Below are 27,261 nucleotides of genomic sequence, written 5' to 3'. Positions count from 1 at the left end.
CCTTCCTCTAGGGGATCTTTCAGACCCAGGGATGGAACCAGCTTCTCTTATGTCTCCTGCATTGGCAGGTGGGTTCTTTACCACTAGCTCCACCAAACTTTTCCAAAGTTGCTTCAAATCCTTTACAAAATGAGAGCTGGGTATAAATGAAAAAATGATGTACAAACATAAATGTAACACACTTGTTGCTAGCGCTATCACTTTGTCCTTTAAGATGTAGGGAGTCTTAGTTCTAAATCCTTCCCCCACCCAAAGAAAAGCCTGTCACTTTGAGATTTCAGAGACTAGTTGAAGGGAGGAGCCAAGATGGCGGAGGAATAGGACGGGGAGACCACTTTCTCCCCTACAAATTCATCGAAAGAACATCTGAACGCTGAGCAAACTTCACAAAACAACTTCTGACCTCTAGCAGAAGACATCAGGTGCCCAGAAAGGCAGCCCATGTTTTCGAAAGGAGCAGGACTGAACCAGCGAACCTAAACAAGAGACTACCTCTGCCCGCCTGTGTCAGGGCAGAAATTAGACACTGAAGAGACCTGCAAACAGAAGCCAAATAAACAAAGGGAACCGCTTCAGAAGGGACCGGTGCAACAGATTAAAATCCCTGTAGATAACACTGACTACACCGAAAGGGGCCTATAGATATCGAGAAGTGTAAGCTGGAAGGAGGAGCTATCTGAAACTGAACCGAACCCACACTGACCACAAAAGCTCCAGAGAAATTCCTAGATATATTTTTACTTTTTTTTTTAATTAAAAAAAAATTTGCTCTTCTTTTCTTTTTTTATTTTTCTCTTTTATTTTCTTTTAAAATTCCCTATTACTCCCCCATTACTCCTTAACTTTCATTTCCATTTTCATATATTTTTACTACTTTTTTAATTAGGAAAAAAAATTTTTTTTCCTGTTTTATTTTTTCCTCTTATTTTCTTTTAAAGTCCTCTATTACTCCTCCATTACTCCTTAATTTTCATTTTCATTTCACTATAACCTTGCAAAAAAAAAAAAAAAAAAAGAAGCCCTATTTTTAAACTGAACTTCATATATATTTCTAAAATTTGTGTTTTTGTTTTTAATATTGTATTTTTAAGAGTCTAACCTCTACTCTAGATTTTTAATCTTTGTTTTTCAGTATTGTGATATAAGAATTTTGGACATTTAAGAATCCAATATTCAGTACCCGTTTTCACTCAGGAGTGTGTTGATTACTCTCTCCCACTTTTGACTCTCTCTTTTCTACCTCAGAACACCTCTATTTCCTCCTTTCCCCTTCTCTTCCCAATCCAATTCTGTGAATCTTTGTGGGTGTCTGGGCTATGGAGAACACTCTGGGAACAGACAACTGCGTAGATCTGTCTCTGTCCTCTTGAGTCCCCCCTTTTCTCCTCCTGCTCATCTCTATCTCCCTCCTCCCTCTCCTCTTTTTCATGTAACTCTGTGAACCTCTCTGGGTGTCCCTCACGGGGGAGAATCTTTTCACCATTAACCTAGAAGTTTTATTATCAGTGCTGTGTAGTTGGAGAAGTCTTGAGACTACAGGAAGAATAAAACTGAAATCCAGAGGCAGGAGAATTAAGCCCAAAACCTGAGAACACCAGAAAACTCCTGACTACGTGGAACATTAAGTAATAAGAGACCATCCAAAAGCCTCCATACCTACACTGAGACCAACCACCACCCAAGAGCCAATAAGTTTCCAGAGCAAGACATACCACGAAAATTTTCCAGCAATGCAGGAACATAACCCTGAGCGTCAACATACAGGCTGCCCAAAGTCACACCTAACACATGGACCCATCTCAAAACTCATTACTGGACATTCCATCGCACTCCAGAGAGAAGAAATCCAGTTCCATGCACCAGAACATCGACGCAAGCTTCCCTAACCAGGAAACCTTGACAAGCCAATCGTCCAACCCCACCCACTGGGTGAAACCTCCACATTAAATAGGAACCACAGACCACCAGAATACAGAGACTAGTTGAAGCTCAGTTTTTTTCCTAAGCACTCCTGGTTGCATTTGAAAAGTGCCCATAGATTCAAGAAAACTTAGAATTGCACATCAGTCTTCTCTGTCCAAACTTAGCTCTTCCTTCTGGTTGCAGGAGTTGGGAGAGGTCTTTCTGGCCTCTGGCTGCTCTCCAGAAATTTGAAGAATATTTTCTCCAGCGTTTTGGTTCTCTCCAGTCCTGGGTCTGAATACTGGATCTGAATACTGGGTCCGATTTCATCCACTCCAGGCTCACGACTGTGCAGGGTCAGCCCATGGGCCTGTGAGAGAATCTGAAATGTCTGGCTTTCCTTTTTTTTCTTCTCACAGTCACGTTGGCAGGGGGCAGGAGCAAGTGTGGTTTCTTCCTCCTGGTCAGCACTGTGCCCCTTCACCTCAAAACACGTCTGATTTTTTTTGAGTTCAAAGAGCTTTCCTGCCCTCTCTTCTTTGTAGGAGCAAGGGGTTCCCTCTCTGCTCTGGATGCTTTGCTCCTCCTCCCTGGGGCCTGAGACTGGGAGGAGGAAAGACCAGCGTGTTGACACCCCGTTCACCTGTTTCACTTTTCTTTTACCCTTTAGGTGCCGTACCTGAGGGGCTGACAGATGGGCAGACTTTCTTGTCACAGCTCCGGGAAAGGACAGAGGAAGTAAAAATCTAAGCAAGAGTGATCTGGGGCTGGCTCCATGGTCTAAGAAGAAGATGGCAAGTGCAGGCAGCTCCTCTAACTGCAGGTTAGTCCTGGCCTCCTGTGTCCTGCATCTCTCCTAAGGAGAGAGCATGTCCTGGCATCCATACTCGTTATTTCTGTCTGCCCAGTCTCAGCTTGCAGGTATAAACAGAATGAGATGACAAATCAATCAATTAATGAGTGAGGGCGATTTCAAAAATGTCGGTGGATTAGCTGTGGGGGAAACTGAAGGACACCTTGACCAACGCCCCCTTCTTAATTTCCTGTAACCGCCATGGAGCTGGGTGGGCCCTGTTGGAACTCCCTGGTCCCTCGAGGACTTGCGGCAAGGCTGGGGGATACCTTGTGACCTCTGAACCCTCTCATTTCCCCCCAATGCCTTCTCCATCCCTACCTCCAAAGACAATTCTGTCCAGGAAGCATCTTTTTAGAAAAATTAACATCCAAATCAATCGCCCAACTCTTGGTAAAAACGTTGTGCAGTTTCTGGGTAGTAGTCGGCGGGGGGGGGAGGGGGCGGGGAGGGTACCAGTTTTGTCAGAGCCCTGAGTCCGAGAGTCATCTCAGGAACTCGCTTGGAGGAACTGAAAGTAGTTGGGGTTCAACATGAATGAATGCAAACAGGCAGGGAGGCAGCGACTGTCTTTTTCTATTCTGGGATGTGTTACACATCTGGCTAGAGAAAGGGAAATTGTCTTTGAAAAAGAGACTTATTGTCAACCATCAATCCATTTTTTGTAGTAAATAATTTAAGCAATGTAGAAGTGTATGATGACTCCTCTAACCTGGGCTGCCAAGCTGGGGATATTTCTGGCACTAGCTGGGCCCCAGCATTTCTACCTGCAGTGGTGCAGCCTGCCAGGTCCTTAGTGCCCAGCGCCCTTTCTCGTGGAGGCTGACTCTGCATCCCTGCTCCCACTTGCTCCTGAGAGATGGGAGAAGGAGCCAGTGGAGCTTGAAGTCCAACTAGCCTTTGGCTTCCAGGCAGGAAAAGAAAGGCTCTAAGAGGTGAGGGTGGGGTAATGCTGATCTCATAGAATGAGCTAGGAGGGTGTACCTCTTCTATTTCCTGGAAGAGGTCATAGTTGAAATGGTTTGGTAGAATTCACTAGTGATACCGTCTGGGCCTGGTGCTTTCTTTTTTGGAGGGCTATTAGTTATTGATTCAGTTCCTTTAATAGATACAGACCTATTCAGATGAGCTATCTCTTTGTGTGAGTTTGGAGGTTTGTTTCAAGGTTTGCCCATTTTATCAAATTTGTAGGGATAGCATAATCTATATTATTATTTCTCTATTATCCTTTTAATGTTCATAGGATTAATAGTGATGAGCCCTGTTTTGTTTTTGATATTGGTAATTTCTGCCATCATTTTCTTTATTAGTCTAGGTAGAAGTTTATCAATTATTTATTTATCAATAGTTTATCAATTATTTATTGATTTTTAAAAATTAGCTTCTGGTTTGTTTTTTTTCTGCTTTCCTGTTTCAGTGTTATTGATTATTACCTGATTTTTATGATTTCTTCTGCTTGAGGTAGGCTTAAATGTCTCCTTTTTCTCTAGTTTCTTCAGATGGAAGCTTATATTATTGATTTAAATATTTCTTCTAATATGCATTTTAACACCACACATGTCTCTCTAAGCACTTTTGTGCTGCATTCTGTAACTTTTGTGAAAGTGTGTTTTCATTTTAATTTCATTCTAAATAATTTTAAATTTCTCTTGAGACTTCTTTGATTCTAGAAATAGGCTATTTTGTCTTTAAGTATTCTGGAATTTTCAAAATACACAGCTACATTTCTGTTATTTCTACTTTTATTGTGGTCTGAGAATATAATTTTTTCTGATTTATTTTCTTTTTAATTTGTTAAGATAAGCTTTACAGCTCAGAATGTGGTACATTTTAGTAAATATTTCATGTGAGCATGAGTGGTGTGTATATTTTGTCACTGAGGAATAAATAGCCTTTAAGTGTCAAGTAAATCAGATTGGTGGTGCTGTTCAGGTCAACTATATTTTTACTTACTTTCTGCCTCCTTGTTCTGTCAAGTACTAAAAGAGGGGTATTGAATTCTCCAACAACAGGAGTGGATTTGTCTATTTCTTCTTGTAGTTCTATCAAATTTTGTCTCGTATTTTGATGCTACTTAGATTAGTTGCGTATACATTAAGGATTGCTAAATATTCTTGGAGAAATTTGCTTTTTATATAATACTTCTCTTTGTCTCTGAAATTTTCCTTACTCTGAGGTTTTCTCTGAAATTAATGTAGCTACTACAACTTTCCTGTGATTAATGCTGGCATGGCATTTCTTCATCCCTTCACTTTTAACCCATCTGTGTTTTACATTTAAAATTCCTTTCTCAAAGACAATATATAGTTGGGTGTTACTTTTTCCGCTCTGTCAATCTCTGTCTTTTAATTGGTGTATTTAGACCATTCATATTTAAAGTAACTATTCCTGTGGTTGGATTAAAATCTACCATGTTTGTAACTGTTTTTGCTTCCATTTTTCTTCCTTTCTTTTTCTGCCTGTTTGTTAATTGAACATTTTATTGAGCATTTTGTGATTTTATTTTCTCATCTCTCTTAGTCCATCAATTATACTTCTTTTAGAACATTTCATTGGTTTCCCTAGAGTTTGCAATATATATATACGACTAACCATATCCACTCTGAATTAAGCTATACTGCTTCATGTTTGGTGCTATACATCAACATGTTTTGTCTCTCCTATTTTGCTTGTATTTCCCTAAGAATTTATTAAATAGAGCCTTCCGGCTCTATCAGCTATAATCCTCACTTATTATTATACTGGAGCCCTCTTGATGAAGAGGTAAGGTGCAGAGGAGAGAAAGCATTCTTTAGTCTTATGATTAAATTTCAATCTTGTAGAGGAACTGTGTCCCTAGACTGTACTTTTTAGAATGACTTCTTAGATATTTTCCCTTTCCTCACTCCATGAAATGAGACAGAAACCTAGAAGAAGCTGGATTTTTAGATAATTTCCCTTCCCCTGGCTCCCCAGGAGTTCCTCATTCTCATGTAAATCCACATTGTGCCTCCATTTAAATTTACCGTTTAAGTGTTTCTGTGGTCTATGACTGTAAGTGGCTTTTATTCCAGATAGCTGATCTCATCTGTGATTCTCTGGATTTGTTTATCAATCAGTTTTGGGGGTGACCATTTGCCCTGTCACCCCAGTTTTCCTGTATGTACATGAAATTCATTGATTTTCAGGTTGTTTAGCTTTTTTTTTTTGTAAGGATGTCAGTGATGACTTCTTAGGCCTTTGCATTGTTAGAACTGAAACCAAAAATTGAACTTTTTAAACCACTACAAGTTAGATTCTTTTCTTAAAATTTTTGTATTAAAATTACGGTTCTATTGTAATATTATCTTATAGCCAGAACTTGTAACCTATTTAATTTCTCTTTATTATTATTTATTTCGATCAATTCAGGGCCCAATACTTGGTATGTTCTTGTGTTTATGACCAAGTTATTAATACATACATTTTGAAATTTTAAAAACTTATATCCAATATATCTTTTTAAATACACTTGTGGAGTTAAAAATTGAAAGTAAAAATTTTTAACAACCTTGAAAGATTTGTCTATTAGTAGTCTTAAAGGTTATTAAAATACAGATATTGTGAATTTTGCTCTCTGTCTTGTTTACAATTCTTTAATGTCACTTGCCCATTTTTTTACTTTTAACATTTTTACTGTCACTTTGTTTTTGTTGTATCTTTGGTAGTTGTATCAAAGCTAAATTGTATCTTTGATAGATGAAAATTTAATCTATATAAAATGACACATATCTTCTTGCTAATAAATTTTGAGGACACTTTTAATATCTAATCCCTCTTCATTTTTCTCCATTTAAGAAAAACAGTGTTTTCTTTACTTTTATCTTTTGTAAGATTTATAGTCCATTTTGATTCTATTTGTTACCCTTATGTTTCTAATTAATTCTCAAGTATATGTTTCTCTAATTCAACACATCCAATGTGAAGCCAGGCCGTTTAAGTTTAGTGTCTTTGAAATAAATAATTTAACTCAGTTTTTTAACTTGCCTAGATTTGGTTTGTTAAAATTTTTAATATACTCTGAGGTTTTAGATTAAGTTTACTATAATTTTATTACTATATGCAGTATATATCCTCTCTTTCTAGAATAGGTCTTCTGAAATTTTTTTTGTTTTTGAACCCTCTATATTCTGAAATATTATTAGGAATTCCAAAGAGTTAGCTTTTGTTTATGTAGGTTATACCTATTAATATTTACCATATGAGAAAGTAGAACTTTGGGCAATTAAATATATTGTAATTTAATAATAATGATGGTGAGGAACTCATTACTTGCTAACATAAATGACCTATTTTATGAAAAATAATTATGTCTTCTAAAATAAACTAAATTAGTGAGATTAGTGATGTTCACACTTTTGCAAATCTATTAGCTGATTCTGTAGAGGACAGCTTGATTCTCCTATCTGCTTCTTCAGTCAATCTCTTGTGATACCACTGGCCATGTATTCTCTGGAAAAATCTACTATACATTTATAAGAGGACGAGAGAGAAAAAGGGTAAATAACATCTTATATGAAAATAGTTTTGGCTTTGATGACACCTGAAAGAGTTTTGCACAAAATCCCCAGGGTCCCCAGACCACACTTGGAGAATTACTGTTGTAAAATAATTTTGAGATGTACTTTCTGTTCTCAAATTAAATTTACAGTTTTTAGACATTAGTATTTTGGCTGGTTTTAATAATGCCTTCCACTTCTTGTATAACAAAACTTGCTGGTATTGATTTCCTGATTCTCTTAATATAGACATCAGCAAATAATTTGTCCCAGACCATGTGTCAGTAATATTGGAGTAGATTATTGTGTTGTAATGAGCTTCCCCAGTGGCTTAGTGGGTAAAGAATCCGCCTGCAACACAAGAGCCACAGGAGATGCAGGTTCAATCCCTGGGTTGGAAAGTTCCCATAGAAGAGGAAATGCTGACCCACTCTAGCATTCTTGCCTGAAAAAAATGGATCAAGGAGCCTGGTGGGCTACAGTCCAAAGGGTTGCAAAGCGTCGGACATGACTGAGCGACTAAGCACCACAGCACATTCCTTTGGAACAGACAGTTCTAAAAATCTCACAGGTCCCTGGCTGCTTCAGGGACTCCTCATCCTGGACTGTCTCTGACTGGTGAAGAGCCACCATCTGAAGGGACAGCCACCACAGCAAGCTGAGGTACAGTGAGCATGACTCACACGTGCTGGCTCCGAATTCCTCTCCCAAAGTGACACTCGTCAGCACAGGAAGGCAAGGAGGTGCAACCCTACCTTTGCCCAGAAGTAAAGAACATTGAGGGCTTCCCTGGTGGCTCAGACTGTACAGAATCCGCCTGCAATGCGGGAGACCTGGGTTCAATCCCTGGGTTGGGAAGATCCCCTGAAGGAGGGCGTGGCAACACACTCCAGTATCTTGCCTAGAATTCCATGGACAGAGGAGACTGGCAGGCTACTACTGTCCATGGGGTCACAAAAGGTTGGACACGACTGAGCAAGTAAGCACACACACAGAGAATATTAAACATTGAAACTGTGTGACCAGCACAGAGAATGCGTGAGTGATGTGTTTTCTGAGCCTGGGTACAGCTATTTTTCTTTCACATTTCACACACAAATGACTGAACAGGGCATATATGTTTTACTCATTTCCTTGTAATTCTGAATCTACATACTTGCATAACTATTTTAGACAGTCAGATGTTTCAAATTTGCTTTCCATTCCTCCTTTATAATTTTTTTCCAGCTATGTTCTGGAAAAATTCTGTTGTCGTTATTTTATGATCATTTTAATTAAACTTTAAAAAAAAAATTCAGTAATCTTTTAAAATTTCGAGGCCCATTATCTTATTTTCTGGTCTTTTCTTCTTGGCATCCTGGACATAATATCATCTCCTATGTGTATGAAAATTGGTTTGTTTTTTTTTTTTTTTAGAAATTCTGTTTCCTGTAACATTTCTATTTATGCTGGAGTAATCTTTGCTCTCTTCTCATCTTGGTTCTGCCCTTTCATGCTGTTGGTTTCCATGAATGGCTGTGGTCTGTAATTGTTTGTTCATTCTTAAGGGCAAGGCACTGATAAGCTAGCTTGGGACTCCACTTAATGAGATGGGCTTGAAAACTTGTGGCTTTGTTGGGTGAATCCCAAATGCCCAAAGGCAAAGATGTTTTTTTCCTGAGTCATCTACAGTCTTCTTAAGAAGAAACCTCTGGTCTCCTGCCTAGATGGAGAAGTTCTGTGTTGGGGTCAGGGAGGAGTGAGGGAGCACATTGATTTATATTTTCTCCTTTCCAACAATCCCTCTGTTTTTATCCTAGTGTCTTCTTCCCTGCCTGCACTACCTCCCCAGGGGCCTCTAAGGCACACTGCACCCCTCTCTGACCCCTGGGAGCATCCACCACCAGTAATAGTGATGAACGTCCTGGCCACTTTTTCAGACTTTGCTTTAAGTATCTCATCTAATCCTTCTCTCTTAGTCATAATGACTTTAATTCCTTTACTAATGTTTTATAGGACTCTCTAGCGAGAGAGGAGAAAAACACTTGTTTTCAATCAACTATCTTTAACCAGAAGTCTTTTTCATTTTTTAAGGAATTCAATGAAGAAATGGATTTTTTTCTATCATGATGTGTATTTGGAGAATGGGAAGTTCCAATGACCCTCTTACAGTGGGATAAAAAATATCCTATGAGTCTATATACCTTTTAGCAGCACCGAGAAGTGGATTGAGAAATTATCAGCAAGGGAAACAATTTATCAAGAAAGAATCAGAATTACAAAGCTTTTTGAGTACTAAAATTGCTTCTCAGAGATGTGGTTATGTCTGAAATCCAGAGCTCTTACAGTTCTTCGTGCATGTAACACTTCCACAGGCAGGTTAAGATACAGAACAACCTTGTCCTAGTTTTGAATATTCACACACACTTCTGTATTAGACCAAACAGAAAGACATATTCTCAATATTTAATTGAAACTTTATTAGAGAAAAGTCTTTGACCTAATTTTATGATGTGGAATGCCATTCCTGTCTCTGCAGTTACAGATGGGAGTGGTCTATTTCTTTTATACTTTCCAGAGATTTCTCCAATTTGTTATTAACTAAGAAGACTTTCAGTTCAGTGGTAGATTCTGTAGTATTATCTCAGTTGATTTTTATTTCTTTGTAACTTATTTTTTGATGATGTGTATTTGTCAGAATTCTTCAGAGAAACAGAACCAATAGGCTGTATTGTGTGTATGTGTGTGTGTGTGTGTGTGTGGAGAGAGAGAGATTTATTAATAAGGAATTGGCTCACACAATAATGGAGGCCAGCAAGTCCGAAGTCAGCTATGGGCCCGCAGCCCAGAGATCCTGCAGAGTCTCTGAAAGTAGTCAGCTGGGGAATTCCTTCTTAGTCAGGGAGGCTGGTGTTTTTGTTTTATTCAGGCCTTCAACTGATTGGATGAGGCCCAGCTCACATTATGTCGGGCAAACTTCTTACTCAAATTTCACCAATTTAACATAAAATAGTAGTCTTATCCTCCCAAGTCCTCCAGTTTGACACATAAAATTAACCATCACAATATCATTATAAATTCCTATAAAGTTTTATCATTTTAAATCTCAATGTTTTCCAAAGAGAGTTTGGGTGAAAGTCTCTTCACGGTAGTTTAAAGTAGCACGGGGTGAATTCTTTCTAGGTGCAGGTCTTCCTTAAGCCCAGTGTGTTCTATTGCACCCTTGATTATTCTCTAAGTTAAATAGATGCCATCTATTCTGGTCCTTCCACAAGAACATAGTTTTATCCATGTTGACTCTCCACTGAGTATCTATCATCAAAAAGGCAAATAACACATGTTGGTGAGGATGTAGAGAAAAGGGAGCCTTCCTATATTGCTGATGTAAATTGGTGCAGCCGTTGTAGAAAGCAATATGGAACTTCCTCAAAAAACTAAAAAGAGAAATACAATATGACTCAGCAATTTCATTCTTGGGTATATATCTGAAAAAAGCAATAACACCAATTTGAAAAGATATATGCACCCCAGTTCTCCTAGCAGCATTAGTTGCAATTGTCTTTAAATATGTATATATATATATATATATATATGGCTTCCCTGGAGTCTCAGATGGTAAAGAATCTGCCTGAAACGCAGGAAACTCGGGTTCAATCCCTAGGTCAGGAAGAATCCCGTGGAGAAGGAAATGGCTACCCACTCCAGTATTCTTGCCTGGAGAATCCCATGGACAGAGGAGTCTGGTGGGCTACAGTCTATGCGAATTGCAAAGAATCGGACGTGACTGACTAACACTTTAACTTTCTTTTCATATATATATATATATATATATATTCCATATATATGGAATACTGTGTGCTGTGCTGTGCTTAGTCAACACAGCTGTGCTCGGTCTTTGTGACCCCATGGACTGTAGCCCACCAGGCTCCTCTGTCCATGGGATTCTCCAGGCAAGAATACTGGAGTGCATTGCCATTCCCTTTTCCATATGCAATACTACTCAGCAATAAATAATGAATGAAATTTTGCCAGTTGCCACAACATATATGGATACTAAGTGAAGTAAGTCAGACAGAGAAAGACAAATACTGGATGATATCACTTACATATGGAATCTAAAAAATACAACCAACTAATGAATATAACAAAGAAGAAGCAGATTCATAGATTTAGAAATCAAACTAGTGATTACCAGTGGGGAGAAATGGGGGAGAGGGAATTTAGAGTGGAAGACTGGGAGATACAAACTGTTGAGTGTAACATAGGCTACAATGATGTATTGTACAACATGGGGAATTATAGATAGTATTTTGTTATAACTGTAAATAGAATGTAACCTTTAAAAATTATATAAAAATATATGCAGTAAATATTCATGTAGAAAAAAGAATAGTCATGATAATATACCATTTCATACATAAAAGCATTCAGAAGCTATAAAAAAAAGAAAATAAAATCTAGCCTCCATCTCTTGGAAACCCAGTGTCTACTTTCATATCGTGTCTTTGTTTCTCAGAATGATCACAGGGGACCAGAACCCAGAGGAGCAGCGCCCAGTGGAGCAGCTCTGCTATGAGTTCGTATTCAAGCTCTTCAAAGAAAATAAGGTGGAGATCGCAAATGCCATACCAAAGCCATTTCCTTTCCTCATGGGCCTGCGAGATCGAGACTTCATCTCTGAGTCAATGTACGAGGTAAGTGAGTGGAATTCCCTCTTGACAACCAGCCCCACACTAGATTCTGCCAAATTTAGAATGCGATGAACAGGCTAAAGGGCCTCCTTTGAACAGGGACCTTCGCCATCCCGTCAGTTAGGAGGGGATAGGAGAAGCAGCATCACAGACAGTATTCCTTCTTCTGTCGTAAATGGGAGGGGGGCCATGACGATGGAAATACAGCAACTCTGGAAATGGGAATGAGACACAGGTGGGAGCGTCTTAGGTCCACTGACACAATGTAATAGCAATAACAAAATTAAAGTGAATAAGTGAGTTGGGCAACATTTCACCACAAAGCCCTCTTCTTTTACACGCTTGAATCTAAGGTGAATGAACTCACAGGGAAGTTGTGTCATGTTAGGATGAATTCAGAACAAGGTGCTTGCTGCTGTCTCCAAACTGTTTGTTGTTCTTTAGGCATTTCTGGATGCAGAATGCACTGTGGGCCTTCCTGGGAATCTGGGGGCAAGTCATTGTTTTGTCTTTGTGAATTTTCTTTGCCCTTTGGCCATGTTCATAGGAGTGGTTGCCAGGTTTCCTGGAAGCGAGGGCAATGGTTATTTCCTGGTCAACAAAATGGCCACTCAATACCAGTAAGGACCACTCCTGAAGCATCCTGGCCAGGCTCTTAAAGTCCCCACACCACATTCAATTTTGAACTTATTTTTATTCTTCAGAGTTGCTCTCTTAAATGGACATTAATGTCAGAGAGGCAGGTTAACAACATAAGAGTCTATTTTTACAATGGAGGATATTTTAGGTGTCATCCAAATACATGTAATGAAAGTGAAAGTCCATGGAATTCTCCAGGCCAGAATACTAGAGTGGGTAGCCGTTCCCTTCTCCAGGGGATCTTCCCAACCCATGGATTGAACTGAAGTCTCCCGCATTGTAGGCAGATTCTTTACCAGCTGAATCACAAGGGAAGCCCAAGAATACTAGAGTGGGTGATGGTGGTGGTGGTTTAGTTACTAAGATGTGTCCGACTCTTGAGATCCCAGGGACTGTAGCCCACCATGCTCCTCTGTCCATGAGATTCTCCAGGCAAGAATATTGGAGTGGGTTGCCATTTCCTTCTCCAGGGGATCTTCCCAATCTAGGAATTGAACCGGGGTCTCCTTCATTACAGGCAGATTCCTTACCAACTGAGCTATCAGGGAATCAGTCCAAATATATGTAACATTCTAACACTTCACCAGGAAACAAATTTGTTTATTTCTGATCTGAGTCGCCCATAACCCATACACACAAAACTACATAATTCTCCATTCAATATTTTTTAAGCATTTCCAAGAAGCTTGTAGAAATCTGGTCCCGGTGGAAAGAGTGATGTATGAAGTTCTCAGTGAGCTGGAGAAGAAATTTGACAAGACGGTTCTGGAAGCCCTGTTCAGCCAGGTTAACCTGAAGGCCTATCCTGATTTACTTCAGATTCGCAATAGCTTCCAAAACGGTAATTAGAGCTTTCAACAACTTTTTGGGGACTCAAGTCCACTTCATTCACTGATTCATTCATTCACTTTTCATATGTTTGAAAGTTATTTTACTGAGTGACTATCTAGTGGCAGGTAAAATGGGAAAGAAAACACACATAATCTGTGTCTCCATGAAGCTTAGACGTAATAGGAGTGACACCTTAACCCAGTAATGCCGCAAATGATTGCTCAGCCAGGATCTATATTTGAAGCTGAGAAGCATAGGATTTAAATCTCTACTTTTTTGGAGGAAGGCATGAATTATGCCCTTTTGTTGGAAAGGAGGGAGCCTTCCCTAACACGTGCAGACACACTCAAAGATGAAAAGATTTTCTTTGTAGGAAAAAATTTATCATTTGGGGCAGTCAGGTGCAAACTTACTTCCCCTAACAGAGTGGAGAACTTGCAGGGGAAGGCCAGTACCTACCCATGCATTGGGGAGGGGCAGCATGGGAAAGCTACATCAGGAAAAAGGAATGGTAGACTTGCAGAACCACGTTGGCTACAAAAGGGAGTGTGGGTGGGAGGTTTTGGAAGCCCCTTCTGGAAAGAGGAGTTGGAGAGGATTTTTGAAGGTTGGACATCCTGTGCTAAGGAATTTGAAATTTATTATTTGAGAAACAAAGAAGTAATGTAAGATTTTTGAGCAGAGAAAAAGTAAAAAAAGTCAGTATAAAGGATGGGATGTGTTTATTTGTGAAAATTCTGTCTTGTAAAATAAGAGCTATCTCATTTCCACAATGTTATATCGAAGTCCAAAAAAGAAATAAAGAAAAGCCACAAATTTCAAGTCAATACTATGTTTGTAACCATGGTGTCCCCAGGCCGCCGGTAGGAAGGGAAAGGTGGTTAACTTTACTGCCCACATCTCAGGGGCTCCAACCCTCTCCCAATACTGTAAGGATTCTCCTCCCTGGACCCCAGCACCCACATCATGTGTGCTAATTTCTGGGGCTTCCTGTGCTGGGACATCCTACCCATCAGGCTTACCCCTGCCCACCTCCTGGTCTAATGCAGCTGGCCACCTGCCCCCAGAGGAGGTTGTTGCTGGTACCTTCCAGCCCAGCTGTCCACAGGAGCTTAGAGTCAGCAGCCCGGAGCCAAGATGCTGGTAGGAGGGGTCAGAGAAGCCCCCAACTCCCATCACTGAAATGCCTGCTTCTGGAGCCTCCTTACATTTCTAAAACCTCTCACCCACACAGCATTTGCCCCCTATGTCCTCTTCCGAAGTTGGCCTGGGCGTGAAGTCAAGGTGTCCTGGAGATGGAAAAAGCATCTCTTACTGCCCTGAACCCTCAGTGGGTATTGCCCCCCCACCAAGGAGGTGTGCTCCTACCATCCATCCTTCTAGCAGCATCTTCTGTCAGCGTCTTTTTCTGTTTCTTGAGTGTTTTTTCCTCATATCTGTGAGTCTTGCTTTTCCAACCATGTGTGCTGTTCAGTTCAGTTCAGTCGCTCAGTCATGTCCGACTCTTTGTGACCCCATGAATTGCAGCACGCCAGGCCTCCCTGTCCATCACCAACTCCCGAAGTTTACTCAAACTCTTGTCCATCGAGTCAGTGATGCCATCCAGCCATCTCATCCTCTGTTGTCCCCTTCTCCTCCTGCCCCTAATCCCTCCCAGCATTAGGGTCTTTTCCAATGAGTCAACTCTTCGCATGAGGTGGCCAAAGTATTGGAGTTTCAGCTTCAGCATCAGTCCTTCCAATGAACACCCAGGACTGATCTCCTTTAGGATGGACTGGTTGGATCTCCTTGCAGTCCAAGGGACTCTCAAGAGTCTTCTCCAACACCACAGTTCAAAAGCATCAATTTTTCGGCCCTCAGCTTTCTTCACAGTCCAACTCTCACATCCATACATGACCACTGGAAAAACCATAGCCTTGACCAGACGGACCTTTGTTGGCAAAGTAATGTCTCTGCTTTTTAATATGCTGTTTAGGTTGGTCATAACTTTCCTACCAAGGAGTAAGCATCTTTTAATTTCATGGCTGCAATCACCATCTGCAGTGATTTTGGAGCCCGGAAAAATAAAATCAGCTACTGTTTCCACTGTTTCCCCATCTATTTTCCTGAAGTGATGGGACCAGATGTGTGCTGAGTCACTTTGAATTGGCAGTTTTGATGGAGCAGTGCCTTGGCCTGGTTTCTCATGCTTGTTACCATCTCCTGGGTCACTGGTACAGCTATAGCAATATTTACTTCCTGTTTGTGCCGTTCATAAAAATAGCCACTTCCTGTCTGTGCCTTTCAGACAGTGTCTTTCCCTGTTTCCTGGATCTCTCCCCACCCCTCCCACCCCAGGGAAATAAGAGTTTCTCTTCAGTGTTGTGTCTCTCTAACCAGATCTTCTTCCCTGGCCCAAGATCTTTTTTCCTTCCTTCCTTCTTCCCTCCCTCCATTCTTTCCTTCCTTCCTTTCTCTCTTCTTTTTAAAATCTTCAACTTCTAAAGACGTTGGGGCTTTTCTTCTATAACATAGGTCTATTTCTTTAGAAACATTACCTTTCTCTTGAAAAAATCCTTCTGCTTCTTCCCTAGTCTTAGTTGCACATAGAATTTACAGAGCACATTCCATATTTACTATTTATTTTTTTTTCCATTTATTTTTATTAGTTGGAGGCTAATTACTTTACAATATTGTAGTGGTTTTTGTCATACATTGACATGAATCAGCCATGGATTTACATGTATTCCCCATCCCAATCTCCCCTCCCACCTCCCTCTCTACCCGATCCCTCTGGGTCTTCCCAGTGCACCAGGCCCGAGCACTTGTCTCATGCATCCAATCTGGGCTAGTGATCTGTTTCACCCTAGATAATATACATGTTTCGATGCTGTTCTCTCAAAACATCCCACCCTCACCTTCTCCCACAGAGTCCAAAAGTCTGTTCTGTACATCTGTGTCTCTTTTTCTGTTTTGCATATAGGGTTATCATTACCATCTTTCTAAATTCCATATATATGTGTTAGTATGCTGTAATGTTCTTTATCTTTCTGGCTTACTTCACTCTGTATAATGGGCTCCAGTTTCATCCATCTCATTAGAACTGATTCAAATGAATTCTTTTTGATGGCTGAGTAATATTCCATGGTGTATATGTACCACAGCTTCCTTATCCATTCGTCTGCTGATGTGCATCTAGGTTGCTTCATGTCCTGGCTATTATAAACAGTGCTGCGATGAACACTGGGGTGCACGTGTCTCTTTCAGATCTGGGTTTCCTCGGTGTGTATGCCCAGAAGTGGGATTGCTGGGCAGTTCTATTTCCAGTTTTTTAAGAATCTCCACACTGTTCTCCATAGCGGCTGTACTAGTTTGCATTCCCACCAACAGTGTAAGAGGGTTCCCTTTTCTCCACACCCTCTCCAGCATTTATTGCTTGTAGACTTTTGGATAGCAGCCATCCTGACTGGTGTGTAATGGTACCTCATTGTGGTTTTGATTTGCATTTCTCTGATAATGAGTGATGTTGAGCATCTTTTCATGTGTTTGTTAGCCATCTGTATGTCTTCTTTGGAGAAATGTCTGTTTAGTTCTTTGGCCCATTTTTTGATTGGGTCATTTATTTTTCTGGAATTGAGCTGCAGGAGTTGCTTGTATATTTTTGAGATTAATCCTTTGTCTGTTGCTTCATTTGCTATTATTTTCTCCCAATCTGAGGGCTGTCTTTTCACCTTGCTTATGGTTTCCTTTGTTGTGCAAAAGCTTTTAAGTTTCATTAGGTCCCATTTGTTTATTTTTGCTTTTATTTCCAATATTCTGGGAGGTGGGTCAGGATCCTGCTGTGATTTATGTCGGAAAGTGTTTTGCCTATGTTTTCCTCTAGGAGTTTTATAGTTTCTGGTCTTACATTTAGATCTTTAATCCATTTTGAGTTTATTTTTGTGTATGGTATTAGAAAGTGTTCTAGATTCATTCTTTTACAAATGGTTGACCAGTTTTCCCAGCACCACTTGTTAAAGAGGTTATCTTTTTTCCATTTATATTCTTACCTCCTTTGTCAAAGATAAGGTGTCCATAGGTTCGTGTATTTATCTCTGGGCTTTCTATTCTGTTCCATTGATCTATATTTCTGTCTTTGTGCCAGTACCATACTGTCTTGATGACTGTGGCTTTGTAGTATAGTCTGAAGTCAGGCAGGTTGATTCCTCCAGTTCCATTCTTCTTTCTCAAGATTACTTTGGCTATTCGAGGTTTTTTGTATTTCCATACAAATTGTGAAATTCTTTGTTCTAGTTCTGTGAAAAATACCGTTGGTAGCTTGTTAGGGATTGCATTGAATCTATAGATTGCTTTGGGTAGTATAGTCATTTTGACAATATTGATTCTTCCAAACTCATTCTATGTGGCCACCATCAGCCTAATTCCAAAACCAGACAAAGATGCCACAAAAAAAGAAAACTATAGGCCACTATCACTGATGAACATAGATGCAAAAATCCTTAACAAAATTCTAGGAGACAGAATCCAAAAACATATTAAAAAATCATACATCATGACCAAGTGGGCTTTATCCCAGGAATGCAAGGATTCTTTAATATCTGCAAATCAATCAATGTAATACACCACATTAACAAATTGAAAGATAAAAACCACATGATTATCTCAATAGATGCAGAAAAAGCCTTTGACAAAATTCAACATCCATTTATGATAAAAACTCTCCAGAAAGCAGGAATAGAAGGAACATACCTCAAACATAATATAAAGCTATATATATGACAAACCCACAGCAAGCATCACCCTCAATGGTGAAAAATTGAAAAGCATTTCCCTAAAATCAGGAACAAGACAAGGGTGCCCACTCTCACCACTACTATTCAACATAGTTTTGGAAGTTTTGGCCACAGCAATCAGAGCAGAAAAAGAAGTAAAAGGAATCCAGATAGGAAAAGAAGAAGTGAAAATCTTGCTGTTTGCAGATGACATGATCCTCTACATAGAAAACCCTAAAGACTCTTCCAGAAAATTACTAGAGCTAATCAACAAATATACTAAATTTGCAGGATATAAAACTAACACACAGAAATCCCTTGCATTCCTATACACTAACAATGAGAAAACAGAAAGAGAAGTTAAGGAAACAATACCATTCACCATCGCAACGAAAAGAATAAAATACTTAGGAGTATATCTACCTAAAGAAACAAAAGACTTATACATAGAAAACTATAAAACACTGATGAAAGAAATCAAAGAGGACACAAACAGATGGAGAAATATACCGTGTTCATGGACTGGAAGAATCAATATTGTCAAAATGACTATACTATTTATTTTAAATTGGCTTTCATTGTTTCCTGGTCATTTGAAAAGGGAGTTGACCACTGTTTACAATTTTCCACTGTCCATTCTTTTTTAAACCTTGAGAGGTGTGTTCAGTGTGGAACAGCCGTAAGATTACAGGGGCAACATCAAGTCTCACAGGACTTGAGAGACCCACTGAAGCCCAGGGTTCTCTGAGGGCTGGAAGGTTTTCCCTGAACTGTGGGAGTCAAGGATGTGACTGGATGTGTAACTGTGAGATGCAACTCCTGGTCCCCATCTGAGATCTCTACTTGTCTTTCCTTTCTCTTCTCAGCGATTTGTGACAACTTCTATTACCAAACCATTGATGAAGGAGAGACAAAGGAGATGCTCAACTCACAATTAAACCATGAACAAGGTAATTCTGACTTGACAGAAGCTTGTTTTCTCATCTGCTAAGAAAGAAGGAGATCAAAGGTCAGGGGATTGAGCTTTTGGTGCAACAGGAAATGGGGAAACCAGAGCAGCAGTGTGTGTATGGGCTCCAGTTAGGCAACCAGATCTGGAATCCAAGAATATTACCAGGCAGCTGTGACAACCGAGAAGGCAGAACATAAGTCCGAGAGAGGTCTCACTGTGACAGTGAGGCAGAATTAAGGTGAAGAACTGATAGCAGTAACCATGAGTTAGGAATTCAGTGGACCTGGGAAAGGATAAGGGTTTGGTGTTATTTGGACTTCGCTGGTGGCTTAGATGGTAAAGAATCTGCCTGCCAATGCAGGAGACCCAGGTTTGATCCCTGGGTCAGCAAGATCCCCTGGAGGAGAAAATGGCAACCAGCTCCATTTATCTGGCCTGGAAAATCCCATGGACAGAGGAGACTGGCGGGCTACAGACCAAGGGGTTGCAAAGAGTCGGACACGACTGACCGTGTAACATACAGAGATAGAGAAGTCCAAAGAGGAAGTCTTTGATGTGTCAAAAGAAGAAACTATTGTAAAGTTCACTCATAATAAAAAAGAGGAAGAGAGGAAGAAGTAATTGTATGCAGAAGAAAATGTGGAGGAAATAGTGTTTTGTAGAAAAGAAGAAAAGGAAAAGGGAAGGAGTAAAAAGGGAAGAAGAGAACCAAGGTCAGTAATAAATTTCTGACAATAGTTACAACACACAACATCCATGAACCAGTAGACACAAGGTCAACAGTTGACATGGATCAACTTGTTTAATGCTCACTTATGCAATACATAATTTTGCAAGCTGTATGCATGTTTTCTAACTTTTTAATCATTTCATTCATATTATTACTAATAATTATTCATTCTAAGACATTGATTGAAAATTATGATTTCTTTCTAAGTTACTGTAATTCAAATATTTCTTTATCAGGAGCATCTCACTTATTTCTCATAACAATCCTGTCATAAGGGTTTTGTTACTCCCATTTTTCAGGAGAAGAAACAGAGATGTGAAGGTAGCTAGAGATTTAGTGAGTGAAACTCCCTTGAAACCCAGGAAAACTGTCTCCATCCTTAAGCCAAATGATCAATAGTAAATTTAATTATTTGTTAAATGTTGGGTTTTTTTTCCCCCTTGGAAATGACCAGTGCAAGAAAAAACTGAAGAATGGCTTTGCAGAATACCATGAATATGTATCTTTAATTTGTATTTATACCTCAAAGATTACATATTTTAGACATGTATTAATACATTTATGTAACATTTTGATATATTTAATAATAACATTTATTCTTTTGAATGAAGACCAGTTGCTAAAAGTATAAAATGTACATTAAAAAGTAAAAAGTATGTAAAAAATATGTTTAGAGATTCATCTACTACTGGGAATAGTGGAAATGAGAATGGGTGGTGGAAGGATTCATAACAGTTATTAGTAAAGAGTAAAAGGTACATCACATAGAATGATGGAGAATGTATAAATAATTCCTATGAATGAATAATAAAAAAACACAGCACCAATTTTAAAAAAGTGACAGAAGTCTTGTAGAGACATTTCACTCAGAAGATATAAAATGGCCAATAAGGACATAAGTGAAGTGAACATTAGTCATTGGGGAAAAGCCACAAGAAGCTACCATTTGGTTATTAGAATTGCTAAAATTAAAAATACTGACAACACCAAATGCGGTGGGACCTATGGACCAACTAGAACTCCTTTATGTATGTTGATGGTTTGAATATAAAGTGATATAACCACCTTGGAAAACTGTTTGGCAGTCTCTTATAAAGTTAAACATAACCTACCACCCAGCGGTTCCACTCCTAAGTATATTTTCGTAAGGAATGAAAACATGTTCATACAAAGATTTGTACAATGTTATTGTAGCTTTATTCCTAATAGCTAAAATCTGGAACCAATTCAAATTTTCATCAATAAGAGAGGGAATAAACTGTGATATATTTATTAAATGCAATATTATTCAGCAATATAAGGAATGAACTACTGATATATGTAACCACAAGGATGAATCTCAGAAACATTATGTTGAGAAAAGAAGTCAGTTACAGAAGGACATGCTGTGTGATCCTATTGATGTAAGCATCCCTACAGACAAGTCTCTTCTCCGGATACTGCCTGAGTTCTATCATTTCCTTGTTGCTCTCTTTAGTGTCCTTGGAATACTCACCTCTCCAAACGAACAGTGTAAGAGGATTTGAAGGTATGCCCAGACTACTGACATATAATAGGCAAGGTAACTATCATTTAATTTGTCAATTCTATATTAAATCTTTGTTTTCTTGTCTTCATGGAAGCAGAGCCTACCTTCTGTCTCCTGTCCTAAGCCTCTGCCAGATTCCACTTCTCCTACCTGCACTTACCTGCTCTCAGATGAAACAGAGACAATGAGCAAAGGAAACTGAACTCCTGAGCAGGTGGAGCACCCATTGATAGGGAATATGAAAAGAGAAAATGGAGAAAGTATATAAGGTGTAACTATGTGACCAGTTACAGGAATGGATCCAGTTTTCCAAAAGGAATATAAAATCTTACCCTTCCAGGTTGAGATAGGAGATAATTTTCAATTAGGTTCACAGAATAGTTAAGAGAAACTGGGGAACATCATGCCATGTCAGGTTTACGTGGGAGAGCTGGCCAGTTGGAGGTTCCTGGGACTGTAATCAGAGTCCAAGAGGAGAGTTTTGGAGACGATGAGAAGGCAGAACTTGGAGGATGAAATCACGCAGAAAGACAGAAGTTGAGTAGCATTGAGAGTCAGAGGTCAAGGTAAAGTGGGAGGAACAGAAATGGAAGGGGAGCAAGTATAAGACACAGCAGAGGAGAGATAAACTGAAAAATCTCCAAGGAATCTGAGATAAAAATTGAGAGCCAAAAATATGGAAAGAGAAAGAGCAAGAGGAAAATATCAATGCTAAAAATTGGGAAAAGTCAGAGAGAAGTACAAAGGCAACTGTGTAGAGAAATAGTTGGAGAATGGATGGAAAACAGGTTGAGTGAAAAGAGGATAAAAGAGAGAGAGGAACAGATCAGGACATTGCAGGCTCGAGGTAAGAGCACTGGGTATAAGCAACTTTGGGCAGAAGGATTGGCAACATCAGATGTGAGTTTTCAGATCAAACTCTCCTCAATCATTGAAGTGGCACTTGTAAAATGCTCAGATTGAAAAAGTCCTCTCCCCCAATATTCCAATGATTCCTAAGACCAAATCACCACCCTAGATTGTCTTCACAGTGTATTTATCCATGGACTCAAAGACCATGGTCTGCTAGACATCGGCACTTGAATTCTTTCAAGAACCTTAAACTTGGCACTTCAGGACTGAAAGTAGCTTCTTCATTGCTCAAGCTAGATCTAACTCCTCTTCAGCATTCATGTCTCAGTGACGGGTCACTATTGTCTCATGGGTTTTCACGTTGGAAGTCAAGGCGTCTCCAGGACTCCTCTTGCTCTCAAATACATGCCCGTTACTCATCCAGCATAGTCATCTCTCTTCCAGAATAACTCACACCTGTCCAATCTGTCACACCCTCAAGTCTCAAATCCAGATCTCTGTCATGGTTCTCAAAACAGGCTGTACTCATAACTTTCCTCTAACCTTACTCCCATCAAATGTGTCATTTTTACTTCAACCACATGGGGCATATGAAAATGAAAATTAGATTGTGTTCCTACATACTTTCTTAATACACTAAGGATTAAATATATGTTCCTCTGAGTGGCATCCGTGATCATCCAAGGTGAGCCCCAGGTCTATTTTCACAGCCTCATCACCTGCCTCCTACACTGTTAATTCAATATAGGATAAACTTTTTTCCCCCAGTGATTTTATTTTTTAAATTTGTATTTTTTTCATTTTAAAAATTTTTATGGAAATATAGTTGATTTACAATGTTGAGTTAGTTTCAGCCAATCACTTTACTGATATACATATTCTTTTTTTGCTGATATACAATTCAGATATACATATCTGAGTTGTATATACAATACAGTACAATACAATATACAATACAAAAAATTGTATATACAATCAATTTGCTGATATACAATTCAGATATACATATCTATGTGTGTGTTCAGTCTCTCAGCTGTGTCCGACTCCTATGACCCCATGGACTGTAGCCCACCAGGCTCCTCTGTTCACGGGATTTTCCAGGCAAGAATATTGGAGTGGGTTGCCATTTTCTCCTCTAGGGGTTCTTCCCGACCCAGAGATCAAACCTGGGTCTCCCATGTCTCCCGCACTGCAGGCAGATTCTTTACCACTGATCCACTAGGGAAGCCCATATCTATATCTATATCTATATATATTCTTTTTTACATGTTCTTTAATTATACATTATTACAAGATATTTGGTTTTGGTTCCCTGTGCTATACAGTAGGTCCTTGTTAACTGATATACAATAAAGTGTATATATTAATCCCAAACTCCTAATTTATCCCTCCCCCATAGCCCCTTTGTAACCATAAGTTTGTTTTCTATGTCTATGAGTCTGTTTCTGTTTTGTAAATAAGTTCGTTGGTATTTTTTTTTTTTTAGATCCACATATAAGCCATATCATATGATATTTGTCTTTCTCTGACTTACTCCCATAATAATTTTACTTGTTAAATCTCTCTTTTGTATCTGAGCCTTTTCATATATTTTCTACCTTATTAAGAACTGTTTTCACGTTCCACTGTCTTCCAGTTAACCACCTCATTCTGGCTAAAGCCTACTTAAGACATACTATCTCAGGGACATTTTTCTAGAGAAAGTTAGGAAAAAACAGTTGAGAGACAAAGAATAGCAGAGAAGGAGCAGAACCAGAGAAACAAAGTTGCAGGAAAAGAGAAAGAGACCGTCCAAGAGACACCAGCAGGAAGAAACAGAGGCAGAGATGGATAAAACGCACAGAATCAATGGAAAGGGAAGAAATAGAAAGAAAATGCAGTATAAGAAAAGGAAGATCGTCCCACAGTGGGTGAATTCCTCATCCCCTAGTGAAACCTGGTGAAGCAAAGTTAACCTTCAGATCAGGTTATTTTCTTCTTAGGTGGTGGAGTGGTTAAATAATCTGCCTGTCAATGCAGGAAGCACAAGAGACATGGGTTCAATCCCTGGGTCGGGAATATCCACTGGAGAAGGGAATGGAAACCTGCTCCAGTATTCTTGCCTGGAAAATTTCATGGACAGAGGAGCCTGGTTTGCCACAGTCCATGGGGTTGCAAAAGAGCTGGACATGACTTGAGTGCAATATGGCATGGCATGGCAGGTTGTTTTGGGGAGCAGGGCTTTCCAGTTTCTCAGCCTTCCTTGATTTTCCAGTTATTTTCTTGCTGTGATTCTTCCTTGGTCATAAATTGAAATGCTTGTGGAATCGCAATCTTTTCTGTAGAGATCAGCAACGCCTGGGATGAAGAATGGCCCCAGGAAGCTTCGAGCTTTTCACCAAGATATGTGCCAGGTAAGGATGGGGAGGAACTGCCAGCCGAGGGTGTCAGGTGTCTGAATTCATAGCAGGTGTTTATTGAGTGTACTCCACAGTCAAAAGATCTAAAGCGTCCTGGAATCTCATGAGTCCATAACAGCATAAGTAACACAACAAATAGCACAAATGTTCCTAGTGCATTCTACCAGCAATATGCTGGAGAAAAGGGATGTCTCTCATAGCTATGAATGGTAAAAAACTTGCATTAATACCTATTCACCCTTTGTCTTTTCTAGAGAATAAAACCTCAGTATTTTTCTGTTTGCTTATAATACTATTATTTTGTTATATGTTGTGTGCTTATATATTTTGTTTGTTTATAATGCTAACTTTGGAAACCAGCCCCCCCAAAGAAGCATGTCTTCCAGATCAATTGCTTCCAAGTTTAAAGTATAATTTTTGTCAACCAATAATATTATTTATTATACGACTATTATTATTATTTTTGTGTGTGTGCAATAGAGTTTATTAAAGTATAAAAGGGATAGGGAAAGCTTCTGACATAGACATCAGAAGGGGGCAGAAAGAGTTCCCACTTGCTAGTGTTAGCAATGGAGTTATATACTCTCCAATGAATCTGAAGAATGTCTGAAGATTGTAAAGACCTCACCAGACCTACTCCCATAATTTACATTTTAAGATAACAGGATTAGCCAGAAGGTTTAATCCAGAGATTGTCCTCAGGCAGGATACATTATTGTTATATAATCCTAAGGAATGTATTGGAAAGAAAAAAAGCTTGTCCTTTCTTCCTCGAGAATTCCAGACCCGTCTCTCCTTGGGGACCCCTAGACTTCTTATCAACCTGCCTAGGCAATGACTCTCTCATTCCTCCTTTTTCTTTTAGGAGAATTATGTTGCCAAGGGAAAGCGGCATTGTTTTCATTTCATAACTACTTCCTGCTGTTTAGGGGCGTGGTCCCTAAATTGTTGAGGCAACATATTCTCCTAACTTTCATATTGAGGGTCTCTGATCCAGGGGCTCCAACTAATAGTTGGAGGAGGCTGTGGCACTCGTAGGAGCTTAGACAACCATTTGTAAATTAAAAGCTTTTAGATGGTTAGAAAACCCCATTAAATAGTTACAGACCTAAGGCAAAATAGACTATTATTTTTCAAAGAATCTTGGCAAACAAGGTATCATTCTTATCTCCACAGAGTTATGGGTGTAAACAGATGGGCTGTTACTTATTCCTATTGTATAGGTAAGGAAATAGAAGCACTGAAGTGTGTAAGGGTCTTTTAGCAGTCCAAAACGAGTTAAACAAGCTAGGCAACCAGCATTCTCGATGACTCAGAGTGGTGACTGTTGGGTAGGGCTGGCAGAGAGTCAGGGCAGCTAAAACCTAGAAAGAAAAACTGTCGGGAGTAGGGAAAACTGATAAAGAATGTTGAAGGGCAAAAAAGAAAAAGCCCAGAGGGTAAAGGAGGTGTGTGATCCTTCATGGCACAGAAATGACCATGTGTGAGGACAGAAAAATGAGGAGAAAGGTGACTGGGGGCTAAAGAGAAGGAAAACAGGGAGAGCAAAGCTCCAGTGGGTCTTAAGTGAAGTCCTTGGAACAACAGTATTGTTTTCCCAAGGAGAAGCTTACCCGAGCACTGGACATCACAACTTAGCATCATCCATGGTCTGTTCCCCCATCACACTGTCTGGTTGGTCTTTTCTCTGTTTCTCTTCAGGTTCCTCTAAGCACAAATCTCTCCAAAGGACCAGCAAAGGCAATCCTGCAGAGATGCCCAGACTGCAGCCAGGTAAATGGGAGCTGGGGAACAGTGGAAACAGTGGCTGACTTTACCTTTTTGGGCTCCAGAATCACTGCAGATGGTGATTGCAGCCATGAAATTAAAAGACGCTTACTCCTTGGGAGGAACGTTATGACCAACCTAGACAGCATATTAAAAAGCAGAGACATTAATTTGCTAACAAAGGTCAGTCTAGTCAAGGCTGTGGTTTTTCCAGTGGTCAAGTATGGATATGAGAGTTGGACTGTGAAGAAAGCTGAGCACCAAAGAATTGATGCTTTTGAACTGTGATGTTGGAGAAGACTCTTGAGAGTCCCTTGGACTGCAAGGAGATCCAACCAGTCCATCCTAAAGGAGAAAGGTGAAACTCCAATACTTTGGCCACCTGATGCGAAGGGCTGACTCATTTGAAAAGGCCCTGATGCTGGGAAAGATTGAGGGCAGGAGGAGAAGGGGATGACAGAGAATGAGATGGTTGGATGGCATCACCAACTCAATGGATACGAGTTTGGGTAAACTCCGGGAGTTGGTGATGGACAGGTAGGCCTGGCGTGCTGCGGTTCATGGGGTTGCAAAGAGTTGGACATGACTGAGCGACTGAACTGAACTGAACTGAATTAAGTGACCAATGATCTCATTGATTTGTTTACATGTCTGTATGCAAGGAACATGTTCCTCCTCCCTCCAAACACAGATACACCTATTTACTTGGCCTCTGATTGCTTTCTTCCATGTAAGGGAGGCAAGGGGGAAAGAGGGGCTAATGGCCTTAATGGAGGGGCTTCTGGATGGAGAATTTAAGGGCACAGCATAATGAAAATGTAGATTGAGGGCACCACATGGAGTTGCCTAAGTAGGTCTAATTTTATTTAA

At 39.7% G+C, this 27,261-nt stretch overlaps 1 protein-coding gene across 9 annotated transcripts in view; it reads left to right on the top strand.

The window, feature by feature from the left end:
* SP140 (SP140 nuclear body protein) overlaps nt 1–27,261 on the top strand; it is a 90,370-nt gene that overhangs the window by 3,791 nt on the left and 59,318 nt on the right. For all 9 annotated transcript variants that reach the window (XM_043445331.1, XM_043445329.1, XM_043445330.1 and 6 more), the window contains exons 3-9: nt 2,573–2,725; nt 11,768–11,945; nt 13,254–13,422; nt 19,030–19,113; nt 21,323–21,406; nt 24,550–24,618; nt 26,326–26,397. In XM_043445331.1, coding sequence (XP_043301266.1) covers nt 2,694–2,725; nt 11,768–11,945; nt 13,254–13,422; nt 19,030–19,113; nt 21,323–21,406; nt 24,550–24,618; nt 26,326–26,397 — 688 coding nt within the window. In that variant the 5' untranslated portion in view covers nt 2,573–2,693. The remainder of the gene's footprint in view (nt 1–2,572; nt 2,726–11,767; nt 11,946–13,253; nt 13,423–19,029; nt 19,114–21,322; nt 21,407–24,549; nt 24,619–26,325; nt 26,398–27,261) is intronic.

This window comes from Cervus canadensis, chromosome 24, assembly GCF_019320065.1.
Source record: "Cervus canadensis isolate Bull #8, Minnesota chromosome 24, ASM1932006v1, whole genome shotgun sequence".
NCBI classification, from domain to species: domain Eukaryota; kingdom Metazoa; phylum Chordata; class Mammalia; order Artiodactyla; family Cervidae; genus Cervus; species Cervus canadensis.
Note: the sequence above shows the minus strand (reverse complement) of the source record. Positions and strands in the feature narration are given on the sequence as shown.